Genomic DNA, 25906 nt, shown 5'->3' with positions numbered 1-25906 from the left:
CATCAGCTGCCGCACCCTCAGAGCACCACTCACCCTCCCCATGGCAGTCAGCACACTTGTCACCACGTTTGTGGGGGGTGTGACTGTCTCCCCTCCACAGGGGGCAGTGGTCAGTGCCTGGCCCCAGTGCCTGGCCCCTACCTGCCCACAGTTGCAGCAAGTCACTGAGATGAGGAGCCAGTGCCTCCCCTCCTTTTGGCTCCAGGCCCCCCTCCCATTTCTGACTCCAGGCTCCCCTGGACACCTGGCTTCCTCTCACTGGGTGTTCAGATTAGTTACTACTTTGAGAATTCATCTTTGGGAACTATTTTAAAATGAGCATTCATATTCACGTCCTTCAACTCGGCAGTTTCACTTCCGGGAATCTATCTGAAAGACAGACAGATGTCTGGTCATGGCATTACTTAAAAACAGCCCACCCAGTCACCCCACCCTACCCTAAGTTGGAAAGAACCTAAATTGCCCAAGAACAGAGGTTCAGTTAAGGCCTGCTGTGCGAGAAAACACTTAATAGACATTAAAAATTGTGCTGCAGAAAAACGAGAGGAAGTGTGTCTAGGACAACTTAGTGAGCAGAACGACGGGTCGAGGTATGGTCTGGGCTCTATCCCACTGCCGCCTTGGTTGTGCAGACAGGTGGAGTGTGGTCCACCTGTGGGAACGTTCCTGATACCATTGAACTGCACACCTGACAGTGTTTGAAGCACTTGATTCTGTGGGATGTGGGTCTTAGCACAATTGTTTAACAACATGGCAGGTCAGGGGCACAGTGTTGACCAGGTCACCTCCCGGTGGAGGGCTGACAGGCACCCACTCTCTGCGGCTCTGCACCATGAGACTGTGACTCTTCAACTTATCACAGATGCCGTATGTCTGTGAAGGACAGGGTTGGGGAGGCAGAGTTTTCCCCCCTGGGCCCACGGGTCTGCGCGCGGCCTCTGCTTGTCGACCTCGGTGCTGGCTGTCCTATTTTTACCACTATTGACCCTGAAGGCCATCGAGGAGGGCACGCTGGAGGAGATCGAAGAGGAGGTCCGGCAGAAGAAATCGTCACGGAAGCGCAAGCGAGACAGCGACGCCGGCCCCTCCACCCCGACCACCAGCACCCGCAGCCGCGATAAGGACGACGAGAGCAAGAAGCAGAAGAAGCGCGGCCGGCCACCTGCTGAGAAGCTCTCCCCTAACCCGCCCAACCTCACCAAGAAGATGAAGAAGATCGTGGATGCCGTGATCAAGTACAAGGACAGGTAAGTGGGGGCTCCGGGGGGGCCCTGTGAGCCCGCTGCCTCCAGGGCAGTCACTCCACAAGCTCTGATTGGTTCTCCGTCTCAAGAGTCTCTGACCTCATGGGACATGATGTTCACGTCCTGGAAGACGGGAGACAGTGTCAGCCGTGATGAGAGGGCAGGAAGGTGACCTTTGAGAGGAGCCCCAAGGAGGGCAGGTCTGGGGCCAGTGCTCCAGGAGGGGCCCCACTGTGAGGTGAGTGGAGGACAAGGGTGTCTGCTGTGATGGAGGCCGATCACGTGTTCAGTGGACCGTGGTGAGGAGGCTCCTGTGGCTGGAGCAGAGAGCCAGTGGGTCTCCTGCAGACACCTGCCCCTACGCTCGTGCCCTCTTCCCACCTGCTGTAGTCTCCCTGGGCCATCGCAGGTCAGCCGCTTGTTGAGAAGACATAGACCTGGGTCCCTGCCCTCAGAGAGATACCAAGTAGAAGACTGTGTGCTTTCTGCTTCACTGAGGGTCCTGAGTGGATCAGGAGCTCTCCTTAAGAGAGGGGCTTTTCCTGGTGGTCAAGCAGTTAAGGCTGTGTGCTACCTTGCAGGGGACACGGGTTCAATCCCTGGTCAGGGAACTAAGATCCCACATGCTATGTAGTGTGGGCTAGGGAAAAAAAAAAAAAGGATAGAAAAGGCAGAAAAAGAAAACCATGGCTCTCTCACAGCCCTCCCAGGAGATGCGTGCGTGTTCTGCCCACCAGGGCAGGTTGTGTGCAGGTGCGCAGGGCAGCCAGGGTCGTCTTTCAGCCCCCCAGTGTCTGTTCCGCTTCCTGCTGCATCCGGGTCGATAAGGCTGTCCCCATGGCAGGAAGGCTTGAATTTATAGCAATGCTGAGCAGTTAGTCACAAGCAATGTGGGGGGAATTAATCTGTGGGAGGGAATAGTGTGAAGGTGTGAGCCCAGGGGGCATCCCTTGGAGACACTGTTAGTGTGAATTTTGGAGCGAGTAGTGACTGTTATAGAACCCAAATAAAGGATGCAATTTGTGCTAAGAATTTTCTGTCGTAAGAAGAGAAACAATGGATGAAGTGGAGAAGAGGCAGATTCAAGTTCAACTGCTGGGCCTAAAAATGTATAATCTGTGTCATTGTTGAGAACAAAATATCAAACTCATTTGGACACTTCACCTCTGAGGCAGATTCCACAAAGAAAAAGAAATGTAGAGCAGCAATTATTCAAAATATGCAGTGTACCAAAATCCAGTGAAAATGACAGACCCTGGTGTTTTCTTCCTAATAATATTCTTCCAAAAGAACCTTGTTAGAATCGAGAAAACAAAGACCCTTGGAGGTCAGTGGGGAAGGATGGGTTTTTCTGAACGTCATGCAGATTGCTGGCATATCCAGACACAGAAGATGAACCTTGACCTCTCCCTTCCCTGCACACATGTATTAATTTTAAATGGATGATAGACAAATGTGATGTAAATGAGCTGTATTTCAGTAAAGGTTTTTTTTTTTAATGTGAAAAGAGCAACTTGGGAGAAAATCTTCATGGCCTGGAAGGAGGCTAGACTTCTTCAGGAAGTCAGAAACGCCACTAGCAGTAGAAGACTCTTAAGTGAGACTTCACTAAAGTTAAAAACGTCTGTGCATCAGAAGACACCCTCTTAACAGATGGGGAAAGTTGTTACAGACTGGGAAAGGAAAATCAGATTTTAAACAGGCGTAAAGGGACTTCCATGATGGTCTGTGGTTAAGACCTTGTGCTCGCTCCCAATGCAGGGAGCACAGGTATGATCCCAGGTGGGGAAACTGTAAGATTCTATGTGCCATATGGAGTGACCTTAAATAAAAATAAAATGGGCAGGGACTTCCTGGTGGTCCAGTGGTCAAGAATCTGCCTGCCAGTGCACGGGACGTGGGTTGGATCCCTGGTCCGGTAAGATGTCACCTGCCACAGAGTGGCTAAGCCAGCGTGGCCCAGCTGCCAGTCCTGCACTGTCGAGCCTGCGCTCTGCAGCGAGAGGCCACCACAGTGAGAAGCCTAAGCACCCCAACTGGAGAGTGGAGGAAGCCCGTGCATAGCACTGAAGACCCAGCACAGCCAGAGGTTTGAAAATAAACAAAACGGGCAAAAGGCGTGAACAGACACCTTCCAGAAGAGGATGGCTTGATGACCAGTCAGCGTATGAAAAGGTGTTCTGATCACTGCACAAACGTCATGACCACAAGGAAACGTACGAGTGGATGGGAGTGATGTGCCCCAGAACGTGGAGCTCCAGGACCTCACACGCTGCCCATGGGCGCACCGGGCTCTGGGCATTGTCTCCCAGAGCTGGACACACTGACTGCACTTCTGACGTGGCCACTCCAGTCCTAGTGCTGAGCGCACACGCCCACCAGAAGACACGCACAGGTGCGTCCACGGCAGCTCTGATCACAACTGCCCTAAAGGAAACAGCCCAGCGTCCACCCCCGGGAGAACATGTCCACGGTGGCCTAATGGAGAGCAGAATTCAGCCAAGCACAGAAACAGCCAGCGTCGGCTCCCTGGAAGAATCTTACAGATGCTTTGTTGAGGGAGAGAAGCCAAACACTGACAAGTACACGTTCTGCGCTTCCAGTTACAGGAAGTTCAGAGGCTGATCACTGGTGATGGGTGTGGATCAGTGCTTACTTCCGGTGGGGGGACTTGACAGAGAAGAGGCACTAGGCCCTCTGGGACTTTGGAATCTGGGTCTGCACTTGAAAACCTTTACTAGGGGTACACCTCAGATGTATATACTTCCCCATAGCAGGCTACATCTCGGTTACCAAAAAAACCACAGGGCTTCCCTGGTGGTCCACTGGCTAAGAGGACCAGTGCAGGGGGCCCGGGTTCCACGCCTGCTCAGAGAACTAGGTCCCACATGCGGCAGCTAAGAGTTCACATTGCACAACTAAAGACCCCGCCTGGCGCAACGAAGACCTGGTGCAGCCAAGCAAATCAGTAAATAGACACTTGGAACCAGCATCTTACTGACAAGACCCTGGATATGTTCAAACCAAAGACAAGATATGTCAGCTGTCAGCCCACCTGCTGTCATCCTGTGACTTAGAGAAAAATCCATCTGAGCATCGTGTTTCGCCATCGGGACACAAGAGAAAGTGGCTCCCCCAGCTGCTGGGAACCGCCATTCTCCTGGCCTGTGTGAAATGGGTGGTAAATTGGTCTGGCATGGTGCAGGGAACCCTCGTCAAGACTAGTCTTTAGAACACAGAGATCCTGTTAGGGGTTCTGCCATCCAGCCTGCCGAGAAACCCAGCTGCAATCACAGAGCTGAGCTCCCAGGCCTGTTGGACCCACACAGTGGTGCCTCCATTGAGGGTTGGAAAGGTGGCTGACATCTAACCTCATGTCCTCCTGGAATAGACGGCCACGCTAGATTGGGCATGCCTGCTAAATCGCTTCAGTCAGTCCACCTCGTGTCCGACTCTGTGCGACCCCACGGACTGTAGCCCACCAGGCTCCTCTGTTTGTGGGATTTTTCGGGCAAGAACACTGCAGTGGGTTGCCGTTTCCTTCTCCAACACTAGACTGGGAACTCTCCGTTAAGCTGGGGGAACTGCAGAGCAGTTACAAGAAGGACCGCGAATAAGACCATTCCGGGAAGTCCGCCCGCACTCCAGCTTTGAGATGAGTTTGGTTCTTGACTGGAGCTGGGCCTTCCACTTGCTGGGTTGCTGGTGGCCGCACAGGAAGAGATCAGACGAGGCACACAATTGCTTCAGAGATGACGTGTGGGAACAAGCTGACATTTCTGATGTTCTCAGCAGACAGTTTGAAGTCCCGGGGAAAACCTCAGTGCGGTTCGTGCAGCTGTAGGATTAGGCCCTGCCCTGTCTCTTCTGACCACAGCTGCAGAGTCCAGAGTCTCCAGGTCCATCCTCAGACTCGATGATCCCCTGGAAGGACTCTCAGAACATTCTGAAAGCTGGTGTGCTCAGGGTGATGGTTTTTTACAGCGAAAGGACACAGGTTAGAACCAGCCGAAGGGAGAGGCATAGGGAGCAGCATCCTTCTGTGGCGTTGCAGGCAGCACCAACGTTGCTGGCAACATTACAGGAGGATGCACACGGAGCATTACCAGCCCGCAAGCCTTGCTGTCTGGGAACTCGGTCACATAGACATGACTGAGCACCCACGTGGCTGCCTGGTCTCCACCCCCTATGGTTGAGCTGATGCCGTGTGACCCCACACCTCTGCCTAGAATCACATTCATAGACTCTGTGCCCAAGGCCCCCAATTAAAGAAAGTCACCCCCGTCCCCCGTCCTGCCCAGGCAGGACATTCAAGGGCCGAGAGATGGCCTCCCAGCAGCTGAGGACAAAGGCCAGACCTTTCTTTGGGCCAGGTTATAATCTCTGTGATGCACCTGTCACCTACCTGGAAGGTTCTGAGGGACTGACCAGTGCGCCACACCAAGGAGAATAGACATAGAAATCGGAGGCAACCTAACGCACTTTTTTGTCTCAGACTTCTGACCACTCCTTCCCAGAAGGAAAAGTAGAACTTTGGGCTTAAAGATCCCATTTCACTTCCAGAACCCTGTGATTAGCTAAGCACTGTACTTGAGTTAAACGTGGATCTGAAGGAGAGACTGTTACAGCTTGATTCTTCTGGCTACCACAGAATGGTCACCAGACATTATCAGTAACTGGCTTCCATGGAGGGAGCCTGCCTTGCTGAGCCGGGCTCATGGAGCTGCTGTTCCAGCCCCTGGTGGTCATGGAGGCTCGATGCGGTCTCTCCAGAGAGAAGTGGCTGGGCCCGCCCTGAGCTGCCACTGATCAGCACCACTCCAAAGTTCGCTTTCAAGTGTTGATTTCAAGATCGCCCCACAGTTATGTCCAAATACCCATGCAGTCATGGTTGCTTGCACCTTCGCATCTATATCCTTGTCTGCATGCAGGTAATGTCCTGATTTGGAACCTTTTGCTCCCTTCATGTGTGTTCAGACTTAGGGCTGCCACACCCACCCTTCCCCAGTTCCCTGCGGCCCATCCATGTGCCCTGCGAGTAGCACGCCCTGGAGTTGTACGGCTTCTGACATTGGCATGTGCGGCTTCTGGCATTGGCAGCTACAACCCCCTGCTATGTCAGGATGAGGATGCACATCCCAGGACTTCACTGGTGGTCAGTGGCTAAGACTGTGCTCCCAGTGCAGGGGGCCTGGGTTGGATACATGGTCAGGGAACTAGATCCCACATGCCGTAAGTAAGAGTTCACATGCCACAGCTGAAGATCCTGAGTGCTGCAGCTAAAACCTGGAGCAGCCAAATAAATGAATAAGTAAATATATTTTTTAAATGATTAAGATGGTAAATTTAAAAGAAAGAAAATGCACCACCCGCTATGGGTTCACTATGGGAAAATGCTTGAAGAATCTGCAGTTGACCAGTCCTGGCCTGGGCAGCCCTGGAGGCCAAGCCTGCGTGCAGGGCCTCTCAGGGCACCTTCTTCTTGGTGCTTGGAAACCTGAAAACTACACAGAGGAGTCATCTGTTAAATAGCCATGAGTGAAACCAGAATTAATTAAGTTGGAAATAGAGATTTCCACTTTAAGCACGCAAATAAGTTAGGCTCCGGGGTCTGGCCAGGGACTGTGTGTGGTGCCAGCTGCTGTCTTCTCCCCCGACCCTTCGCAGGGAGGCAGCTGCTGGTGGCCAGAACATTTGGGCGCTGTCTCCAGATGCCAGTCAGCGGTCATGTGTCCCAGGGCCATGGCGCCTTTGGGACGGCTTCAGAGAAGTGCATCTTCTAGAAGGCCCTTCCTTCTTCAGGGTTCAGCCTCCTTAGGACCCCACAGAACCCCCTCTGTGCCCAACTGGCTGGGGTGTAGAGCTAGACTGTTAGCAGCTCCAGGGCAGAGCTGTGGCTGCTGTAAAATCTGCATGGATGGTGGAGGCATGTCGGCACCAGGTGTCCTGAATTTGCTCACGGAGCCGAGGTTGTGCAAGAGAACATCTTTGTTTTTAGGAGATTCTCAGAAGTTATTCCCAGAGGGTTCAGAAAGCTGGTGATGTGTACAGGTGCCCAGGCTAAGCCTCCCAGAGCTGAGCTCCACTGGGTGGGGACCCAGAGGGCCCAGGTCCCCTTCTGCTGTCTTCTTACCAAGGACCCTGGAAAAACTGTAGGGGTCTGTAGATCTAGGGTCCATTACAAGATCCAGGGCTCCCCTGGTGCCTCAGTGGTTAAGAATCTGCCTGCTAATGCAGGAGTCATGGATTTGATCCCTGGTTCGGGGAGTTCCCACATCCCTCTTGAGCAACTAAACGCGCTCACCGTGACTGCTGACCCTGTGTTCCAGAGCCCACGTGCTGCAGCTGCTAAAGCCTGCAAACCCTAGGGCCCATGCTCCACAAAAAGAGCAGCCACCGCAATGAGAAGCCCAAGCCCCGCAACTGGAGAATAGCCCCTGCTTGTCACAACTAGGGAAAAGCGTGCCCACCCACAAAGACCCAGCATAGCCAAAAATAAATACAATTATTTTTTTTTTAAAGGCACCAGAGTTCCCCTTGGGTGATGAAGGGCCCCATGGCATGCACCATGGCAGCTTCACCCAGGTCTGGGGCCCACTGCCCAGACCCTCTTGGCATTTGCCCTCTGCCCTTGGAGGCGGAGGGCAAATGCCTTGATTAGAATAAAAAAGCAGATACCTCTCCGGGGGAAAGGTTGTGCCTTGATTCATAAGAAAAACCAGGGCAGAGTCACAAGGCCCGGGCAGGTTGTTGAGCCGAAACCTTCTGTAGGAGAGGATGCCCCAGTTGGCTCCAGTCCCCTCAACATGGGCCTCTGGGGAGAAGAGAGCGGACGACAGTAGGCGGTCTTGGAGCCCTTTCCTGAGTGGGCAGGGAGGCCTCAGGCTTCTCCTGCCTCAGCCTGTGGCAGGCCACACTGGCCCTCTGTCAGGAGCCCAAGCTTGGGTCCTCCAGGGGCAGGAGGCAGGCCTCCACCTGCAGGGCCAGGTCTGGGGTCAGCGTCATCTGCCTGGCACCCAGTCTCCAGCCTGGCATGGGAGGCGCCCGGGTGAGATGTTGTGAGAAAGAGTGCTGATTGCTATCATCCAACCCCAGGCCAGTCAGCGTGGGCATGGGCCTGGCTGTTAGCCAAGTGGGGCTCCAGACCACAAGAAGGTTAACTTGGGTGGCCTTCTTGAGCCAGAATGAGATTCTGAGCCTGCCACAGACTCTGCTAGAAGAAGCTCCAGCTGCCCAGTGTGTCAGGCCAGTTCCACCCCCAGGCTTCACTCTCTGCTGGTGATTGCTGTGGTCTAGACAGATGCTTACTCCTTGGAAGGAAAGTTATGACCAACCTAGATAGCATATTCAAAAACAGAGACATTACTTTGCCAACAAAGGTCCGTCTAGTCAAGGCTATGGTTTTTCTAGTGGTCATGTATGGATGTGAGAGTTGGACTGTGAAGAAGGCTGAGTGCCGAAGAATTGATGCTTTTGAACTGTGGTGTTGGAGAAGACTCTTGAGAAGTCCCTTGGACTGCAAGGAGATCCAACCAGTCCATTCTAAAGGACATCAGCCCTGGGTGATCTTTGGAAGGAATGATGCTAAAGCTGAAACGCCAGTACTTTGGCCACCTCATGCAAAGAGTTGACTCATTGGAAAAGACTCTGATGCTGGGAGGGATTGGGGGCAAGAGGAGAAGGGGACGACAGAGGATGAGATGGCTGGATGGCATCACCGACTCAACGGACGTGAGTCTGAGTGAACTCCAGGAGATGGTGATGGACAGGGAGGCCTGGCGTGCTGCAGTTCATGGGGTCGCAAAGAGTTTACATGACTGAGCGACTGAACTGAACTGAACTGAGACAGAGCACGCCAAAGACCACAACAAAAAAAATAGGGATCCCGTTCTAATGGTCTTCGTGGCTCATGTGCTTAGTCGTATCCAACTCTGCCATGCTAAGACTCCGTGCTCCCAATGCAGGGAGCCCAGGTTCGATCCCACGTGCCACAGCTGAGACACCTGGAGTAGATGGCACACCTGAGAGGTGGCCTGCGTTGTGATCTGCCTTCTGCCACCTGTCGTGTGTCCCTGGGTCTGCTGTCTTTTCTCCAGCAGAAAGGTTTCATTCAAGCTAAGTGGTTTCAAGTCCAGCATAACAGAGTTGGGGTTAGGTTTTCTTTAAAATGAGATTTGGATTTCATTGTTGAACTGTATTAAGAAACATGAACCTCAGGGACTTCGCCGACAGTCCAGTGGTTAAAAAACTTCCTCTTCCAATACAGGGGGTGTTGGTTCGATCCCAGGTTGGGGAGCTAAGATCCCACATGCCTCTAGGCCAAAAAACCAAAACATAAAAACAGGAGCAATATTATAACAAATTCAAGAAAGGCTTTAAAAATGGTCCACATTGAAAAAAAAATCTTTAGGGCTTCCCTGGTGTCCCAGTGGTGAAGAATCCGCCTGCCAGTGCAGGGGACACTTCTAACCCTGCTCTGGGAAGATCTCACTTGCAACGGAGCAGCTAAGCCCGTGCGCCACAACTACTGAGCCCGTGCTCTGCAACAAGAGAACCATCGCAGTGAGAAGCCACGCACTCCAGGGAAGAGTAGGTCATTACAGCAAGAGAAAACCCCACACAGCAGTGAAGACCAGCACAGCCAAAAATAAAATTATTTTTAAAAAGAGACATAATGCCAAATGTAATGTGACCGTTGATTTCAAAAAATATTTTAAAAAGGAAGAAAGAAACATAAGCCCTCAGGCGTGTCATTGGCCCCCATAAAGCAGTCAGTTCACTAGAAATGTTGGTTCATTAGGTGCTTATTAATCAGCATCATCACTTGCAGCCAGTCCAGCCCTCCTCAGGAGGAGGATCCTGTAATAAGGTCCCCCCTCCCCCTCCTCTGTTGGGAGAGTGTGTTGAGAGTGCAGGGCAGGTGGCCTAGAGACCTTTCCTATTGGCAGGTTCCTTGGTGAGTATTATCTCCTTTTACTCGTACATGAGGCTGGATTTTTCCTACACCACACAGCCATAAATCTGACACTTGAGATTGATCTCATAGCAGTGGATGCCCGGCAGGTGGAGGCTCTTAGTAAATATCTGTAAGTGGAACTGCTGTAGGTATTTCACTTTTCTGATTCTCGAAATGTCCTTGACTTTGTAATGGGTCAAAAATTGAACCTAGTAAGTAATTTTGTTCTAACATTTTTTGTAAAAAATAAGGATACATGGTTTTGGTGGGGTTTTTAAACACTTATTTATTCGGCTGCATCAGGTCTTAATTGCGGTACACGGGATCCTCGTTACAGCTTGCAGGTTCTTCACTGTGGCTCAGGGGCTTCTCTAGTGGCAAAGCACGTTGAGCTTGTGGGCTCTCGTCAAGGTGTGTGAGCTTAGTTGCCCCACAGCATGTAGGATCTTAGTTCCCCAACCAAGGATCAAATCCATGTCTGCCTGTCATGGAAGGTGAATTCTTAACCACTGGACCATCAGAGTAGTTCCTGGACTAATAGCTTTTTAATATGTTTCATTATTTTATTTTCAGGTTTCGTGTATGATGTGCATGCATGTATCTTGAGATGCTGTATCAGATGAATGTTCTGCTGCTAGATCAGTTCATAATATCCTGAGCTGCACCTGTCTGGGGCTTCTCTGGTGGCTCAGATGATAAAAAAAAATCTGCCTGCAGTGCAGGAGACCTGGGTCCAATCCCTGGGTCAGGAAGATCCCCTGGAGGAGGGCATGGCAACCCACTCCAGTATTCTTGCCTAGAGAATCCCCATGGACCAAGGAGCCTGGTGGGCCACCATCCATGTGGTCAGAGAAAGTCAGACACAACTGAGTGGCTAAGCACAGCTGCTCCTATCTAGGACCCTTGCTGATACATTTTACTGACTGAGTCAAAAGAGAAAATGGCCCAGGGCGAGAAGATGTTATCTAGAGGTGACGCTTACTCCTTGGAAGGAAAGTTATGACCAACCTAGATAGCAGAGACATTACTTTGCCAACAAAGGTCCGTCTAATCAAGGCTATGGGTTTTCCAGTGGTCATGTATGGATATGAGAATTGGACTGTGAAGAAGGCTGAGCGCTGAAGAATTGATGCTTTTGAACTGTGGTATTGGAGAAGACTCTTGAGAGTCCCTTGGACTGCAAGGAGATCCAACCAGTCCATTCTGAAGGAGATCAGCCCTGGGATTTCTTTGGAAGGAATGATGCTGAAGCTGAAACGCCAGTACTTTGGCCACCTCATGTGAAGAGTTGACTCATTGGAAAAGACTCTGATGCTGGGAGGGATTGGGGGCAGGAGGAGAAGGGGACTCCAGAGGATGAGATGGCTGGATGGCATCACTGACTCGATGGACGTGAGTCTGAGTGAACTCCGGGAGTTGGTGATGGACAGGGAGGCCTGGCATGCTGCGATTCATGGGGTCGCAAAGAGTCGGACACGACTGAGCGACTGAACTGAACTGAACTAGGAAGATCTGCACTCTAGGAAGGAGAGCGGTGCTGAGGGACAGGGTGGGGCAAGTAGTAGGATCTATCAGGAGCACCATCTTCAGTTGACTGCTTCTGCTTGCCTGAGGCTCTCAGTGCGCAAGACAAGAGTGCTGCTGTGATCCATTTGCAGTGTCTGCCCCTGTCAGAGGATGAGCAATGGGAGGCACCAAGCTGTATGTTATCATCCTTGGTACAGACATTCTTCCTGTTATTTTTAGGATTCATAACCAGGGCTCAACAAACCAAATCAGCAGAAATAAGATCTGGCTCACCACTTGTATGTGTATAGTCTGAATTAAGAATTTTTTCTTAAATGAGTTTCAGAGAATCAAAAGAATACTATTTGGGGACGTCCCTGGCAGTCTACTGGTCAGGACTCGGAGCTTCCACTTTAGGAGGTCTGAGTTTGATCCCTGATCAGGGAACTAAGATCCTGCAGGGTGTGTGGTGAGGCCATGAAAAGAAGATGACAACTATTTCATGGTATGAAATTATATGAAAATCAAAGTTTGTTTTTTTATAAATGACATACCTGGATAGTGTATTAAAACCTTAGACTGCATATTAAAAAGCAGAGACATCACTTTGCCAGCAAAGGTCCGTATAGTCAAGCTATGGTTTTTCCAGTAGTCATGTATAGATGTTAGAGTTGGACCTATAAAGAAGGCTGAGTGCTGAAGAATTGATGATTTTGAACCGTGGTGTTGGAGAAGACTGTTGAGAGTTCCTTGGACTGCAAGGAGATCAGTCCTGAGTGTTCATTGGAAGGACTGATGTTGAAGTTGAAACTCCAATACTTTGGCCACCTGATGCGAAGAGCTGACTTACTGGAAAAGACCCTGATGCTGGGAAAGACTGAGGGTCAGAGGAGAAGGGGGCAACAGAGGATGAGATGGTTGGATGGCATCATCAACTCAATGGACATGAATTTGAGCAAACTCTGGGAGACAGTGGAGGACAGAGGAGCCTGGCGTGCTGCAGTCCGTGGGGTTGCAAAGAGCTGAACGCGACTGAGCAACTGCAGAACATAAATGAGGAACACAGCCAAACTCCCTTTGCCTACATGTTCTGTGTGGCCACTTCGGTGTGACAACGGCAGAGTTGAGTCATTGTGACCGAGGTGATATGGCACACAAAGGCTGTAACATTTACACTAGCTGTTCACAGATGAAGTTTGCTGACCCTCGATTTAGAACAGCGTGAGGGAAAGGATGGGAGAGACCCCTGACTTGGCCGAGGAGACCTGTGCTCGAGTCCTGCCTGCCCCCAGTTCCCAGTGTCCGGGCCAGCTCTCATAACCTCTCTGGTTTCTCCATCTGTTTGAATGGCATAACCAATGGATGATCTCTTAGATACTGAGAAACTTTTTTTTTTAAGGGTTTTGTTTGTTTTTACTGCTTGAGGTCTTCCTTGCTGTGTGCAGGCTTTTCTCTAGTTGCGGTGAGTAGAGCTACTTACTAGCTGCAGAGCACAGGCTTTAGAGCTTGGGCTCAGTAGTTGTGGTGCACGGGCTTTGTAGCTCCTTGGCAGATGAGATCTTCCCAGACTAGGGATCAAACCCGTGTGCCCTGCATTGGCAGGCTCACTGGACCACCAGGGAAGTCCTCTGATTCTTTATTTCTCCTTCACGTGTTGTAGGTTTTAAAGATATTTAGTTACTTATTTGACTGTACTGGATCTTAGTTGGGGCCTGTGGGACCTTAGTCCCCTGACCAAGTGCCCTGAACCTTGGCCCCCTCCATTGGCAGCATTGAATCATAGCCACTGGGCCACGAGGGAAGTCCCCCACATGTTGTAATTTTGTTTCAAGAACACGTGAAAGGATGTGTCATTTAGACTTTGGGGCTCTCCCCCACAGTGTGGTCAGCCTGGTTGTGACAAACCTCATTGAATAAGAAAGGACCAGTGGGCTAGATGTGGGAGGGGTTGAGGCTCCAGGCAGGGCCCTGGTCGCTCAGCCCCTCTGTGTGTCATGTCCCGTTGTGACAGGGACAGGACAGTGAATGAGGGAGAAGATCCCTGCTGCGGGAGCTAACATCTAGAGGCAGGAGATTAATTTCATTGTCATAGGTAACAGCTGCCATCGTTGCTGCCAAAGCAGGTGGCAGGGCAGGCTGGGGGCACGAGGGCCGTGGTGGGCGCTTCCGTTCTTTGTGTCTGAACTGGGGTCCTGGGAGGGTCCTGACAGCCTCGGGGTTCTCCCAGGCTCTTTCACTCCCCTCCCCTCTGCTACCGGGCGGCCGGACACAGAGCAGGGCTGGAGATGGAGTTCCAAGCAGCTCTGCCTGCAGAAACTTCTTGAGAGCCAGTCCTCACAGCAGCACGCTCTCTGGGCAGTGGGGTTCCTGCTCTTGCTGCCAGGGTCCTTTCTGGAACAGGGTGCTGTATGAATGACCATGTAGGGGCAGGGCAAGGGGGCATCCTTGCTCAGAGACGGCCCTGCTGAAACCTGAGTTGGCACACTGCTCTGTGACCTTAGGGCTTGCACCCTGAGCCGTTTCTTCATTTAAGTAATGTGTATTGAGCACCTGTTGTGGACCAGGGTTTATTCCTGGTGCAGAAGATAGAGCAGCAAATAAAACAGGCAAAGCCTCTGCCCTCGTGGCTTGTGTTCCAGCTAGTAAAGCCAGGCAAGACATGGTAGGGAAGATGATAGTTGCTGTGGACAAACACTAACCAGGATAACCAGCCTTGTGCCTAATAATGGGAAAGGATTAAAGCAGCAAAGCTTCCGGGGACTTCCTGGTGGTCCAGTGGTTAAGACTCCATGCTTCCACTGCAAGGGGCTTGGGTTCAATCCCTGGACAAGGAACTAAGATCCTATAAGCCTTGTGGCATGGTAAAAAGAAAAATAGCAAAGTCTTTCAAGAAGGAAATGCAATACTTCCATGACCTAGGGGTAGATAAAGATTTTTTTCACAAGACAAGAAACACCAGGTATAATAGGAAATATTGGTAAATTGGACTCAGATTAAAACTAAGGCCCCTTCCTCAAAAGACACCATCAAAGGAGTAAGAAGACACACCGTGGGGGCCTCCCTGGTGGTCCAGTGGCTGTGGCTCCGTGCTCCCAAGGCAGGGGCCCAGGGTTCAATCCCTGGTCGGGGAACTAGATCCCACACGCCACAACTAATGATCCTGCATCCCATAGCTAAGACCCAGTGCAGCCAAATATTTTTTAAAAAAAAAAGACATGCCATGAACTGGAGGTGTTTACGATGAATGTGCCCTACACAGAATTCCCAGGAGGAAAAGTAAGAAAACAAGGACTCCCTGGGAGAGGTCATCACATGACCAGTATACCTGTGATGATGCTCATCAAGGAAACGTGAATTAAAACCACAGGAGAGTCTATGGCCATACTACCCTGAGTGTACACGAGCTCGTCTGATCTCAGAAGCTAAGCAGGGTTGGGCCTGGTTAGTACTTGGATGGGAAAACAACAAGAGATGCTGGTAGATGGCTCACCCACGGCCGGAAGAGTGAACATGGGCTCAGTTGCTACCAAAACAGCGCCCCTGCCTCCAGGACCAGGCCCCCCACCCTCCAGGGACCTTCCCACGTGATACAGGCCAAGAGCTGGGACACAGTGTCTGCGGCTGCTCACCATTTAATATCTCAGACCATAGCCCAGGTTCCTGCCACCAGCAGGGGGACAAGCAGACTGTGGCACGTGCCCACCATGGAGCATGTGGCGCAGCACATGGGCCAACAAGAGCAGGTCTCAGAGCCATGCAGGGGGGCGGCCACGCCTGGGGGCGCACCCTCTGGGATCTCATGACTTAAAGTTCAAAAAGAGGCCAGGCTCGGCCAAGTCCTGGAGGCTGGGGGGCTCAAGGAGTGAGTAAATGAAGATGTGTGACACCTTTATCTTTTTTCTTTCATATGTATTTGCTTATTTGGCTGCACCAGATCTTACTTGTGGCATACAAACTCTTAGTTGCAACACGTGGGTTGTAGTTCCCTGACCAGGGATTGAACCCCGGGCGCGTCCCCCTCCCCTGCATGGGAGTGTGGAGCCTTAGCCACTGGACCACCAGGGAAGTCCCTGTGCCTGTCTGTCTTTCACCTCAGCCATCCATTTTCATTACGAGGTGTCGTGGAGGTGATGTTTATATTGAGGCAAAGGCAGGAGCCAGGGTTCCCTGGGGGAGCAGCTGCTTGGGTGATTCTGAGGCGACTGAGCAGGTAGAGAGAGGCACGGACATCGGAGGTGGTGGGCCGCCCATCCTGGAGAGCCAAGCAGCCCCCAGAGCGCCGTGGGTTCTGTTCTCAGCAAGGAGGGACTTGGTGAGCAGGCCTGGAAGGCTCCCAGCCCCGGTGCATAGTGGGTGGGGGTGAGGTACTCTCCAGGGGATTTCTGAAGACAAAAAAGGATCTCTCAGCACTTTGGCAACCAGAGTTTTGCGGCAGTAGCTTTCCAAGAGGTTTGCATTGTCAGAGAAGATGGTTTTCAGAGTCCCCGTGGCCCTGGCACCCTGCCCCTCCCTCTCACATGACCAGTCCCCGGCCATCCATGCTCAGCACAACACACCAGACAATGGTTTTCAGGCAGGGTGGGCCTTCATTCCTCAGGGAAAAGGTTCCCCCAGAGGTTTGTGAGAGGGTTTTTATGAAATGTTCCTCTGTGTAATGGTGCTAGAGTCCCCCGTCCTAAGTTCCCTGAAGGGCTCCAGGTACCCTGAGGCCAGGTCACCTGTATGATGCTACAGGCAGGCATGTAGCCTTGGCACCACACGCATGCCCGTTAGTGAGCTGCAGAATGAGTTCAGTGGATTTAAAACTGTCGTTTCATTTTATTTTGTTGTTGTTTTCTTTTTTAATTAACTTATTTGTTTATTCAACTTCGCTGCATTGATTCTGCATTGCGACACATGGCATCTTTAGTTACGGCATGTGGGGGTCTAGTTCCCTGACCAGGGATCGAACCTGGCCCCTCTGCATTGGGAGAGCAGAGTCTCAGCCACTGGACCATCAGGGAAGTCCCCAAACTGGTGTTTCTTAAAAAAAGTGAAGTACAGCGGGGATTCCTAGCATCCACTACTGTGCAGGCACTTCAGCTGCATCATAGCTGCAGGCCCGCGTCCTGCTCAGAAGCGTGGTGACGCTGCAGTCGAGATGGTAACGGAGGGCCCTGTGCTCAGGTTCCATGGGGAGGAACAGGGCCTGTGTGGGTTGAGGAGTCGGGCGCAGGTCTGGGCTCTGCTGGAACATCAGAAACCAGTTTCCCAGAGTGAGCGGGGTTGGCTTGTCTCCCATCACCCCGAGTCCACTTATCTGAAGTAGAGGCCCCAGCGTATTTCATGCCTGTTCGCGTTTTTTTGGAATTTATGTGAACAAATTCCAGTTTTCCTGTGGCCAAACCACCCACCACCCTGTTCATGAGAGAGAGGACACCAGTGCCCCTGGGGACAGGCCCTTGGGTGGGGACAGTGGCCTGGAGCTGGCCTCCCTCCCCACCCCCAGTGTGTGACCTGCCAGCCCCACACAAGGCAGGATGTGGCTGAGAACTCAGCCCGGAGGAAAGAGGGGGCTGGCCCTTGTTGAGCACAGGCGACCCCACTTCACGCTGGCAGGGAGGCCAAGACCAGCAAGGCTGGTGTTCGGGCTGAGCTTCTCACCGGTTTCCTCATTACAGTTGGAATAACATAGTCCCTTGAGAACACGTGTGTCGTGCATCTGGCCCAGAGATGGTAGGAGGCCAGTAATGTGCGAGGCCCGGGTTCCAGCCCCCGTGTTTCCCCGGGTGTGAGAGGGGGCCAGGGGCAAATGGCAGCAGCCTCTGGGGCGGGCAGTCCTGGCCAAGCTGCTCCCTGATGCCGCTGAGAGATGGGGCATCTGGTGACAAAACCTGAGAAGCAGTCAGGTCGTCACTGCTGTCTTCCTGGCTGGTAGACCAAAAACAAGCACGAGATGTGTTGAGGACGTGCAGACAGATGGACAGGCTGCCACCCTGTTCCCTGAGGACTGTCCTGAAAAGACCAGGAAGGCAGCAGTGTTGACGGGAGGCGGTGCTCCGCTCCTGGTGCCCCCAGGACCGAATCCGCCATCTCATACCTGCCCTGGAGGAGCCTGTGTTGTGAAGCAGCCAGGAGGAGCCCAGGCAGTGAGCGGGACCTAAATGAACCCACAGCCAGAGCACATGGGGCCCCGGGTGGAGAGAGTGGGAAAGGAGGGTGACCAGGTCCCCAGCCCCCTGGTTGGCCGCGCAGAGCCTCTTCTACCGTCTCTCTGGGAGACAGGATCCCCATTCTGGAGGCTGAAGGGACGCTGGGGGGGGGGTCTTGGTTCACCCCATTCCTTGTCCAGGCCCCCAGGGGGTTGTCGCCTTGGAGCCCAGTGCTTGGATTCCTCATTTCATGGCCACTGACAGCTCTCCTTTCCTCTGCTCTCTGGTACAAAACCAGCGCTGCTTAGTGGAAAGAACTAGGAAACAGCTCTAGTCACCCATTAGCATCTTGTCAGGGGGCGTCTCTCCTTGGGTTTTTGCCTAGTTCTCTGAAGTTCACTGCTCATGAGCGCTACCCGAGTGAGGCATAACATGCTTGAAAAACCCATCTCTGAAAACGCTGTCATTTAACACTCCCGACACGAGCAAACTGATTTCTGTGTCATATGTAAATAAAGAGTTCTCCCTCGTGCAGGTGCCAAGGCTCTTGCTGCATGTGGCACGTGATGCTGTTTCCTCCAGGGCTGGGGTGGGAGGAGGTGGGTGAGTTCAGAGCCTCCATACAGATGCAGCAGCAGACCTCTCTGCTTGGCTGCCCCTCGGGAATGTTCCAGAACTCAACGAGTCTGCTCACATAACAGGAAATGACTCCTGAATGGACTTTAAAATTTCTCACTATCTCTGTCCTCCAGTGCCCAGGGTGGGGTAGTGGTTGTTGGGAGGAGGGTGCCGGGCAGAGGTAGGGGCTCCCCGGCAAGCAGGGCCTGCGAGTGACGCAGCCACGTCTCTCCTTACAGCAGCAGTGGACGCCAGCTCAGCGAGGTGTTCATCCAGCTGCCGTCCCGCAAGGAGCTGCCCGAGTACTACGAGCTCATCCGAAAGCCTGTGGACTTCAAGAAGATAAAGGTAATCCCGAGTCAAGTGCTTAGAGCCATGGGAAGTGGGAGCAGGGGTTCTTGGTCTTGGGAGCCCCCACCAGGGGCCCTGGTCATTGGCCACTGGGGGCCTGAGGATGTGGCAGGTGACCCCATCACCCATGGCTGGGCCCCTGAGTCCACACACAGCCGGGGAGTTCCACTGTGACCTCGCCTTAGGTGGCTGGGACCCCGGGTGCCAGGGGGCCCCGAGATAAGGCCGCTTCTCCTGCCCCCAGGAGCGCATCCGCAACCACAAGTACCGAAGCCTCAACGACCTGGAGAAGGACGTGATGCTGCTGTGTCAGAACGCGCAGACCTTCAACCTGGAGGGCTCCCTGGTGAGCGGTCCTGGGCCCCCACTCCCCACCCCCGTGAATTGACCGGTTCAGAAAAAGGTTCCCTGCACCTCGGAGCCCATCGCTCATTACAGAGGCCATATGTGTTCATTACTGAAAACACGGCAGAAGATAAAGATGAGCAAAATAGAAGAAATAGACTCAGTCCCATCCGTCCGTGGGGCCCTGGGCACACTCTGTTAACGTCCTGGAATCTGTTATGAAGTCATTCAGGGACGCTTTTGAAAGGACGTCCAGCTCTGTGCTGGGTCTTGTCCGGTGATGAGATTCACACACACAGCCTCAGCCTGGCAGTTTTCCTCATTGCTGGGATGAATGCCTCCTAGCAAAGAGACTTTAGAGTCACACATGCCGGGGAATGCTGGCTTCAGTGAGGCCGTGCGTCTCTGATGCTAAACTACAGGCCATCTCAGAGCCTTTAACCGGGTGCTCGCTGCGATTCTTCAAGGGGAGAGAGGGGGACTTCCGTGGTGGTCCAGTGGCTAAGACTCTATGCTCCCAATGCAGAGAACCCAGGTTCAGTCCTTGGTCAGGGAACTGAATCCCACGTGCCACAGCTGAGAGTTCATGTGCCACAACTAAGACCCAGCGCAGCTAGATAAATAAATACTTGGAAAAAAAGAGGGACGCCTGACCTTCTGTCCAGGACCGTTTCATTGAGCTGTCCCTCGTCCGGGACCAGGCGGGCAGGCAGGCAGCCCCTCATCGGGCCCCCGACCTGAGCCCCGTGTGTCTCCACCCAGATCTATGAAGACTCCATCGTCCTGCAGTCGGTCTTCACCAGCGTGCGGCAGAAAATCGAGAAGGAGGACGACAGTGAAGGGGAGGAGAGCGAGGAGGAGGAAGAGGGCGAGGAGGAAGGCTCCGAGTCAGAGTGTGAGTCCTGGGGGTGGGGGTGGGAGGTCACATCCACCCCCAAGACACCCTGGGGCCCCGCGCTCACGTCTCCTTTCCTTCTGGTCCCCTCCCCAGCTCGCTCAGTCAAAGTGAAGATCAAGCTTGGCCGGAAGGAGAAGGCCCAGGATCGGCTCAAGGGGGGCCGGCGGCGGCCGAGCCGTGGGTCCAGGGCCAAGCCAGTGGTGAGCGACGACGACAGCGAGGAGGAGCAGGAGGAGGTGAGGTCCCCGCGCCCCGGGGCGGGCAGGTCACTGGCGTCTATTCTTCTTGCCAGGTCCTAGACCTGTGGGATGTTTTCAGACCCCCAATCCACAGACGAGGCTCAGTGTTACAGAGCGTGGGACTCAAACCCAAGTCCGTGCAGCCCTGGAACCAGTGCTCTTGGAGCCACTGGGCGTCGGGTTCAGACAGGGCATCCCTCCTCCCCACCCGACCCCCACAGTTCCCACTGCACAACCCCAGGCTGACCGTGAGGGGGCGGGAGGCAGGGAGTTGGAGATGCCTTCAGAGAGACCGGCCCCGCTCCCCCAGTGCTGTGGCATCCTCACCACACTGTGCTCCCCAGGCCTCTACTTGTGGCTCCGTCCTGGCCTGCCTCAGAGGCTTTCCAGACAGTGGTGGTGGGTTGCATAAAGCAAACAGAAAGTGAAAGTCTCATAGACCACAGTCCTATAAACAGGGGAGCTGACACCACGAACGGGGCTGTGAGTGGTACCTCCGTGATGGTCCCCCAGGCACACCAGGGAGGAGCCACGAGAACCACAGGAGCACCAAGCCTGTACAGTCTCCTGGGCCTGGGGACAGGAACAGACTCGCTTGCTGCGTTTTAATAAGTTTTGCCCTCTGGCTCCCACCTGGACGCCTGGCCCTTCCCTGCTGCAGGACCTCTGAGCCTGCCTCCACTTCCACAAAGTAGGGAGGTCAAGTGCATTTCACGGGCCCCAGCTCCCAGCAGAAAGCTTGACAAGCACCATTTCATCATCGTTAGTCTTCTTGTAGAGCTATTTGCAGTAATAGCAAAACCAGGTGCCTCAGAATAATCCTGACCACTGACGTCTGTGGTCTTACGGGGATGTTAATGACATTCTGAACACGGGGAGCGGTGGCCTTGTGGTGGCCAGGAGAGTCTGGGCTGTACAGCTCCCTGTCTGCCCAGTCTGGATCCAGCAGCACCTTCTGTGGCCCTTGCTAAGGTGTTGAAAATGTTTACACAGAAGAGCAGAGATTGTGCGTGGTCAGGAATACCCAAGGTGGTTTTAAAGCCTCAGGTCAGGGGAATTCCCTGGTGACCCGGTGGTTAAGACTCAGCACTTTAACGGCTGAGGGCCTGGGTTTAATACCTGGCCAGGAAACTAAAATACCACAGACCTTGAGGCTCAGCCACAAAAACAGACAAAAAACCCCCCACAGGTCAGGGGCACAGGGACAGGCAGTCAGCAGTGGGACAGAGCTGAGAAGGCCCAGCCTGCTTCCCAGGAACTAAGGAGTCGTCAATGTGAGGGTGCAGGGGCCAGTCCTTGGGAGAAAATGACATTTGGATGTGACCTTGGCAGCAGGGACTGAGGGCAAAGGTCACTCCACCCCAGCCTCAGTGTGGACAAGGCAGTTCTGCCTGAACTGGTGATTAAGTATATTTAAAGCAAAGGTCGGGGACTTCCCTGGTGGTCTAGTGGTTAAAACTTTGCACTTTCACACAGAGAGGCATAGGTTCAATCCCTGCTCGGGGAACTAAGATCCCACATGCTGTCTGGGTGCTCCCAAGGGCCAGGCTGACTCTCACTCTCTTCTCCTGTCCCCCTCCCAGGACCGCTCAGGAAGTGGCAGCGAGGAAGACTGAGTCCCGACATTCCAGAGTCTCGACCCCGAGCCCCTCGTTCCAGAGCCGAGACGGTGTTAGCCCTTAGCAGTAACGGGTAGCAGCAGATGTAGTTTCAGACTTGGGATAAAAACTGTATAAACGAAAATCTTCCATATTTATACGGCAGAGAAGATGTAGGACTGTCTGTGTCTGGCCCTGTCCTGGCATCAATAGCGTTTGTAACAGCATTAACTGTTTAAAAGGAGAAAAAAACCGAATTATGAATTGGGGAACACACGACACCTGTCTTTCTTCCCTTTCCCTGGCAGTACTGTTTCGGCCGCAGTTTGGAATCACTGTAGTTTAAAGCTGTGGATGCATGTGCGTAGCCGTCCACTCCTTGTACTGTATTTTGTTGGACAGGTCAGACTCGCCGGGGCTGGGGGCCCAGAGGCCCGGCGAGGGTATGTCAGTGTCACTGGATGTCAAACAGTAATAAATTAAACCTCCAACAAAAGTCTCGGCTTCTGCTGAACCCATTGCCGGCTCCTGGCACGGGGGGGTGTCTGCAGCCGCCTACCCGAGCGACGCAAGGCCTGGCTGAGGCCTCACTGTGTCTGCGGTCCTGTCCTCCCGTCACCAGATCCCGGGGGGCCCATTTCCTGGGGGAAGACACTGAGGCCCAGGCAAAGGAGGACCTTGCCTGGATGTCACACCATCTTGACTAGCAGCCTGGGCTCTCTCTGGGTCTCTCTCCACTGCCACTCCCCATCATTTGTTTAAGCCCACCATGTCATGCAGAGAGCAGACAGATCAGTCCCTGCCCCTTTGCAGCCACAGTGGGGTCAGGAAGACAGGTAAACAGGCAGGTGCCGTCAGCAGTTGGAAGTCCTGACATAGGAAGCCCAGGGCATTGTGGGAACCCAGGTGATAAAGAGCTTCCAAGTCCAGAACTTACTTTAGGTCCTATTCTGTAGTTTTTGTGTCTCCCTTAAGATCTTACATTTGTGAGTCACTGTCATCATATTTGCCATTAATTCTTCATAAACATTGTTCACTTTAGTTTTATGAATGTTTGTACTGACTGCTTTGGGTGCAACATCTGGGCTCCCTCAGAGAACATTTCTATCAACTTACTTTTTTTTCCTCAGGGTAGGTCACACTTAGCTCTTTCTTCACATGTCTTGCTGCCTTTTCTTTCTTTCTTTTTTTTTTTCAAAAACAGGCTTTTTTTTTCGGCTGTGCCATGTGGCCTATGGGACCCCAGCTCCCCGACCAGGGATTGAACCTACACCCCTGGTAGGAAGAGAGCAGTGTCCTAATCACTGGACCACCAGGAAACTTTCTCAAAAATGGACATCTCTGGGGACTTCCCTGGCTGGCAGTCCAGTGGTTAAGAATCTGCCTTGCAATACAGGGGGGTGTGGGTTTGATCCTTGGCCAGGGAACTAAGATCCCACATACCACAGAACAACTAAACCCACACACCCCAGCTAGAGAATCTGCGTGCCACAACAAAGGATCCACATGCCTCAGCCAAGATCCAACACAGCCAAATAAATAAATGATTTTAAGAAATGAGCAGTTTTTTAAATAATAGATTTTAGCAACTCTGAATTCCTCTTTCCCCACACATGCAGGGAGTTGTCCTGGTGGTGGTTTTTTCTGTTTGTTTTAATAAGTGCTAAGTCGACTCTGTAGGGTCCCTCTCCCCACAATGTGCAGTTGTTGATGTCTCTGCTAAATTTTTGAGTTTCTGCTTTTCATTATTTTTAGGCTGACTCCCTCAGGGAGTCACCCCTGGTTCGGTCTAGCTTCGGGGCCAGCCAGCGATGGCTTGGTTGTGCTCAAACCCCTGAGTCAGTGGGGCCCAAGCCTGGGGCGTGTGCTCCAGCCAGTTTGCAAGCCAGACCTGCCTTTGCTTCTCGCCTGTCCCTCTTGCATTTTCTCAGCGTGTGCACATGGCCTCCTGCAGGGCAGGTTGCCTGCGTTTGTGGGTTGATGGGGTCTGTCCGGCTCTCGTACAGCATGGTGCATACATGCGCCTTTTCAGACCCTCAGGATATGTGGGGCCAGCTATTCCATTCGACCTCCTGACTGAATAGATGGTACACCAGCAGCCGTATTGGGCCATGAGGTGATGCTGTGCGTAGGGGCGGCAAATACGAAAGGAACAACATAGAGGCTGGTTTCCAACACCGAGACACCGACTCCAGACTGACACGAGAGAGATCGTCTGTCCTGACTAGGTTACCAATCTGTTGCCACCAGGATCTCAACCTCAGTGAGGAGACCTTGGCCTTCCCCATACACTTCCCCATACACTCTGAGATCTCTACTGTATCTAGTTCACCCAGTGGCCTGAGGTGTTACTTGGCTCCAAGTCAGCCCCCTCCCACAGTGATGTTCATGGCTTGTCCTGGCCAGTAGGAGCTGGGAAACCAAAAAACTGCAATCTCCCACTGTTCCTACCTTCCCATTTAGTAATTATTCTTGAGTAAATCTTTCTTAATTTGTTTAATGTCTTCAGTTAATCTGCAGAATCCTGAAGTGGGTTGTTTGTGACAACTCTCTACTTTTATGGTTGCCTCTTTGGAATGCATTTGCCAAGATACTCACATGTCATTTTGAAAGTCTGCTTTTGTAAGGGGCGCTTCCATGGCTGTTCAGTGGCTAAGACTCAGAGCTTTCAATGCAGGAGGCATGGGTTCGATCCCTGGTAGGGGAACAAAGATCCCACATGCCACGTGTGTGTGTGTGCTTAGTCGCTCAGTTGTGTCTGACTTTTTGTGACCCTGTGGACTCAGGCTCCCCTGTCAATGAAAGTTTCCAGGCAAGAATACTGGAGTGGGTTGCTATTTCTTCCTCCAGGGGATCTTCCCAACCCAGGGCTAGAACCTGCATCTTTACCTGGGAAGCCACATGCCATATGGCAGAGCCAAAAAAAGAAAAAAAAAATACACATTTTTGTGTGTGAATGACTTTGACTTCATTTTAATAGATTTAGGTGTATTTTAATGTTTACAGAAAATCAGCTCACAAACCCTTGATTTCATAGTATTCACTGAGGCCAGTGTAAAAAAGAGTCCCTTGGTGGGGGATGGGGGCAGATGGGAAGTATATGTGGAATTTGAACAGGAGAAAATATGTATCTGATGGGCTTCTCTGGTGGCCCACTGGTTGAGAATCCACCTACCAATGCAGGAGACTTGGGTTCGATCCCTGGGTCAGGAAGTTCCCCTGGAGAAGGAAAATGGCAACCCACTCCAGTATTCTTGCCTGGGAAATCCCATGGGCAGAGGAACCTGGCGGGCTACAGTCCATGGGGTTGCAAAAGAGTCGGACATGACTTGGTGACTAAACAACATCAATGTGTCTAATCACAGTTTGTTGGGGAATGGATGGCAGAAAAATTCAGAATAATGTTGACTTGTCGGCCATGAGTTCACGTCTTGCCTCTCTCCTGTCAGTCTGGAGTTGGTATCTCAGTGTTGGAGAACAGCTTCTATCTTGTTACTTTCAGCATCACCTCATGACACAAGAGGGCTGCTGGTGCTCCATCTATCCATTTCACATCCCAGACATCCACGAGGAGACAAGGAGAAGGAGAAAGGCCCACCCATCCTTTAGAGATCCTCTCTGGAAACCAACACTTCACTTTCTTATGTGCTGCAATATAATCAAATGGCCATACCTCTAGCTGCACAGGAAGCTAAGAAACGCAGCCTATCTGGTGCCTATGTGCCCTGCTGAAGTTGTGGGCACACCACTTTCTTGCTCACTGCCTACTTTGCATTGGTTAGTGCCAGTCTTCAGATGAGTAAACAGGCACAGAGAAGAGAAGGACTTGCCCAAGGCTGCATGGCCAGTCCTAGACCCGGTGGTTGTCAAGCTCTGTTCACCTTCCTCCCAAGTTGAGTGGTCATGGGTTTGAATTCTGGCCCTGCCATGTACAGGCTCTGTGACTTTGGGCAGCTCTCTGCACCTCTGAGCCCACTGAGAGATAACCCAAAAACCTCATGGAGATTTGTGTTTTTCTTT

General features: G+C 52.4%; 1 protein-coding gene and 1 non-coding gene across 9 annotated transcripts in view; one reads left to right on the top strand and one right to left on the bottom strand.

The window, feature by feature from the left end:
- Positions 1–22382, top strand: part of SMARCA4 (SWI/SNF related, matrix associated, actin dependent regulator of chromatin, subfamily a, member 4) — an 88588-nt gene extending 66206 nt beyond the window's left edge. For 3 of the 8 annotated variants that reach the window (XM_010828337.1, XM_010828340.1, XM_010828342.1), the window contains 6 exons: positions 994–1247; positions 18695–18803; positions 19051–19152; positions 19914–20046; positions 20143–20285; positions 21872–22382. In XM_010828337.1, coding sequence (XP_010826639.1) covers positions 994–1247; positions 18695–18803; positions 19051–19152; positions 19914–20046; positions 20143–20285; positions 21872–21904 — 774 coding nt within the window. In that variant the 3' untranslated portion in view covers positions 21905–22382. Of the gene's footprint in view, positions 1–984; positions 1248–18694; positions 18804–19050; positions 19153–19913; positions 20047–20142; positions 20286–21871 lie in introns of all 8 variants that reach the window. The other 5 variants (XM_010828338.1, XM_010828341.1, XM_010828335.1 and 2 more) reach the window with 3 other exon arrangements.
- Positions 16637–16709, bottom strand: TRNAG-CCC. Its single transcript has one exon. It is a non-coding gene; the product is annotated as a tRNA-Gly (tRNA).
- Positions 22383–25906: the final 3524 nt, after the last annotated feature.

This window comes from Bison bison, unplaced genomic scaffold, assembly GCF_000754665.1.
Source record: "Bison bison bison isolate TAMUID 2011002044 unplaced genomic scaffold, Bison_UMD1.0 scf7180017864492, whole genome shotgun sequence".
Taxonomy (NCBI): domain Eukaryota; kingdom Metazoa; phylum Chordata; class Mammalia; order Artiodactyla; family Bovidae; genus Bison; species Bison bison.
This window is presented reverse-complemented; position numbering and strand designations above follow the sequence as displayed.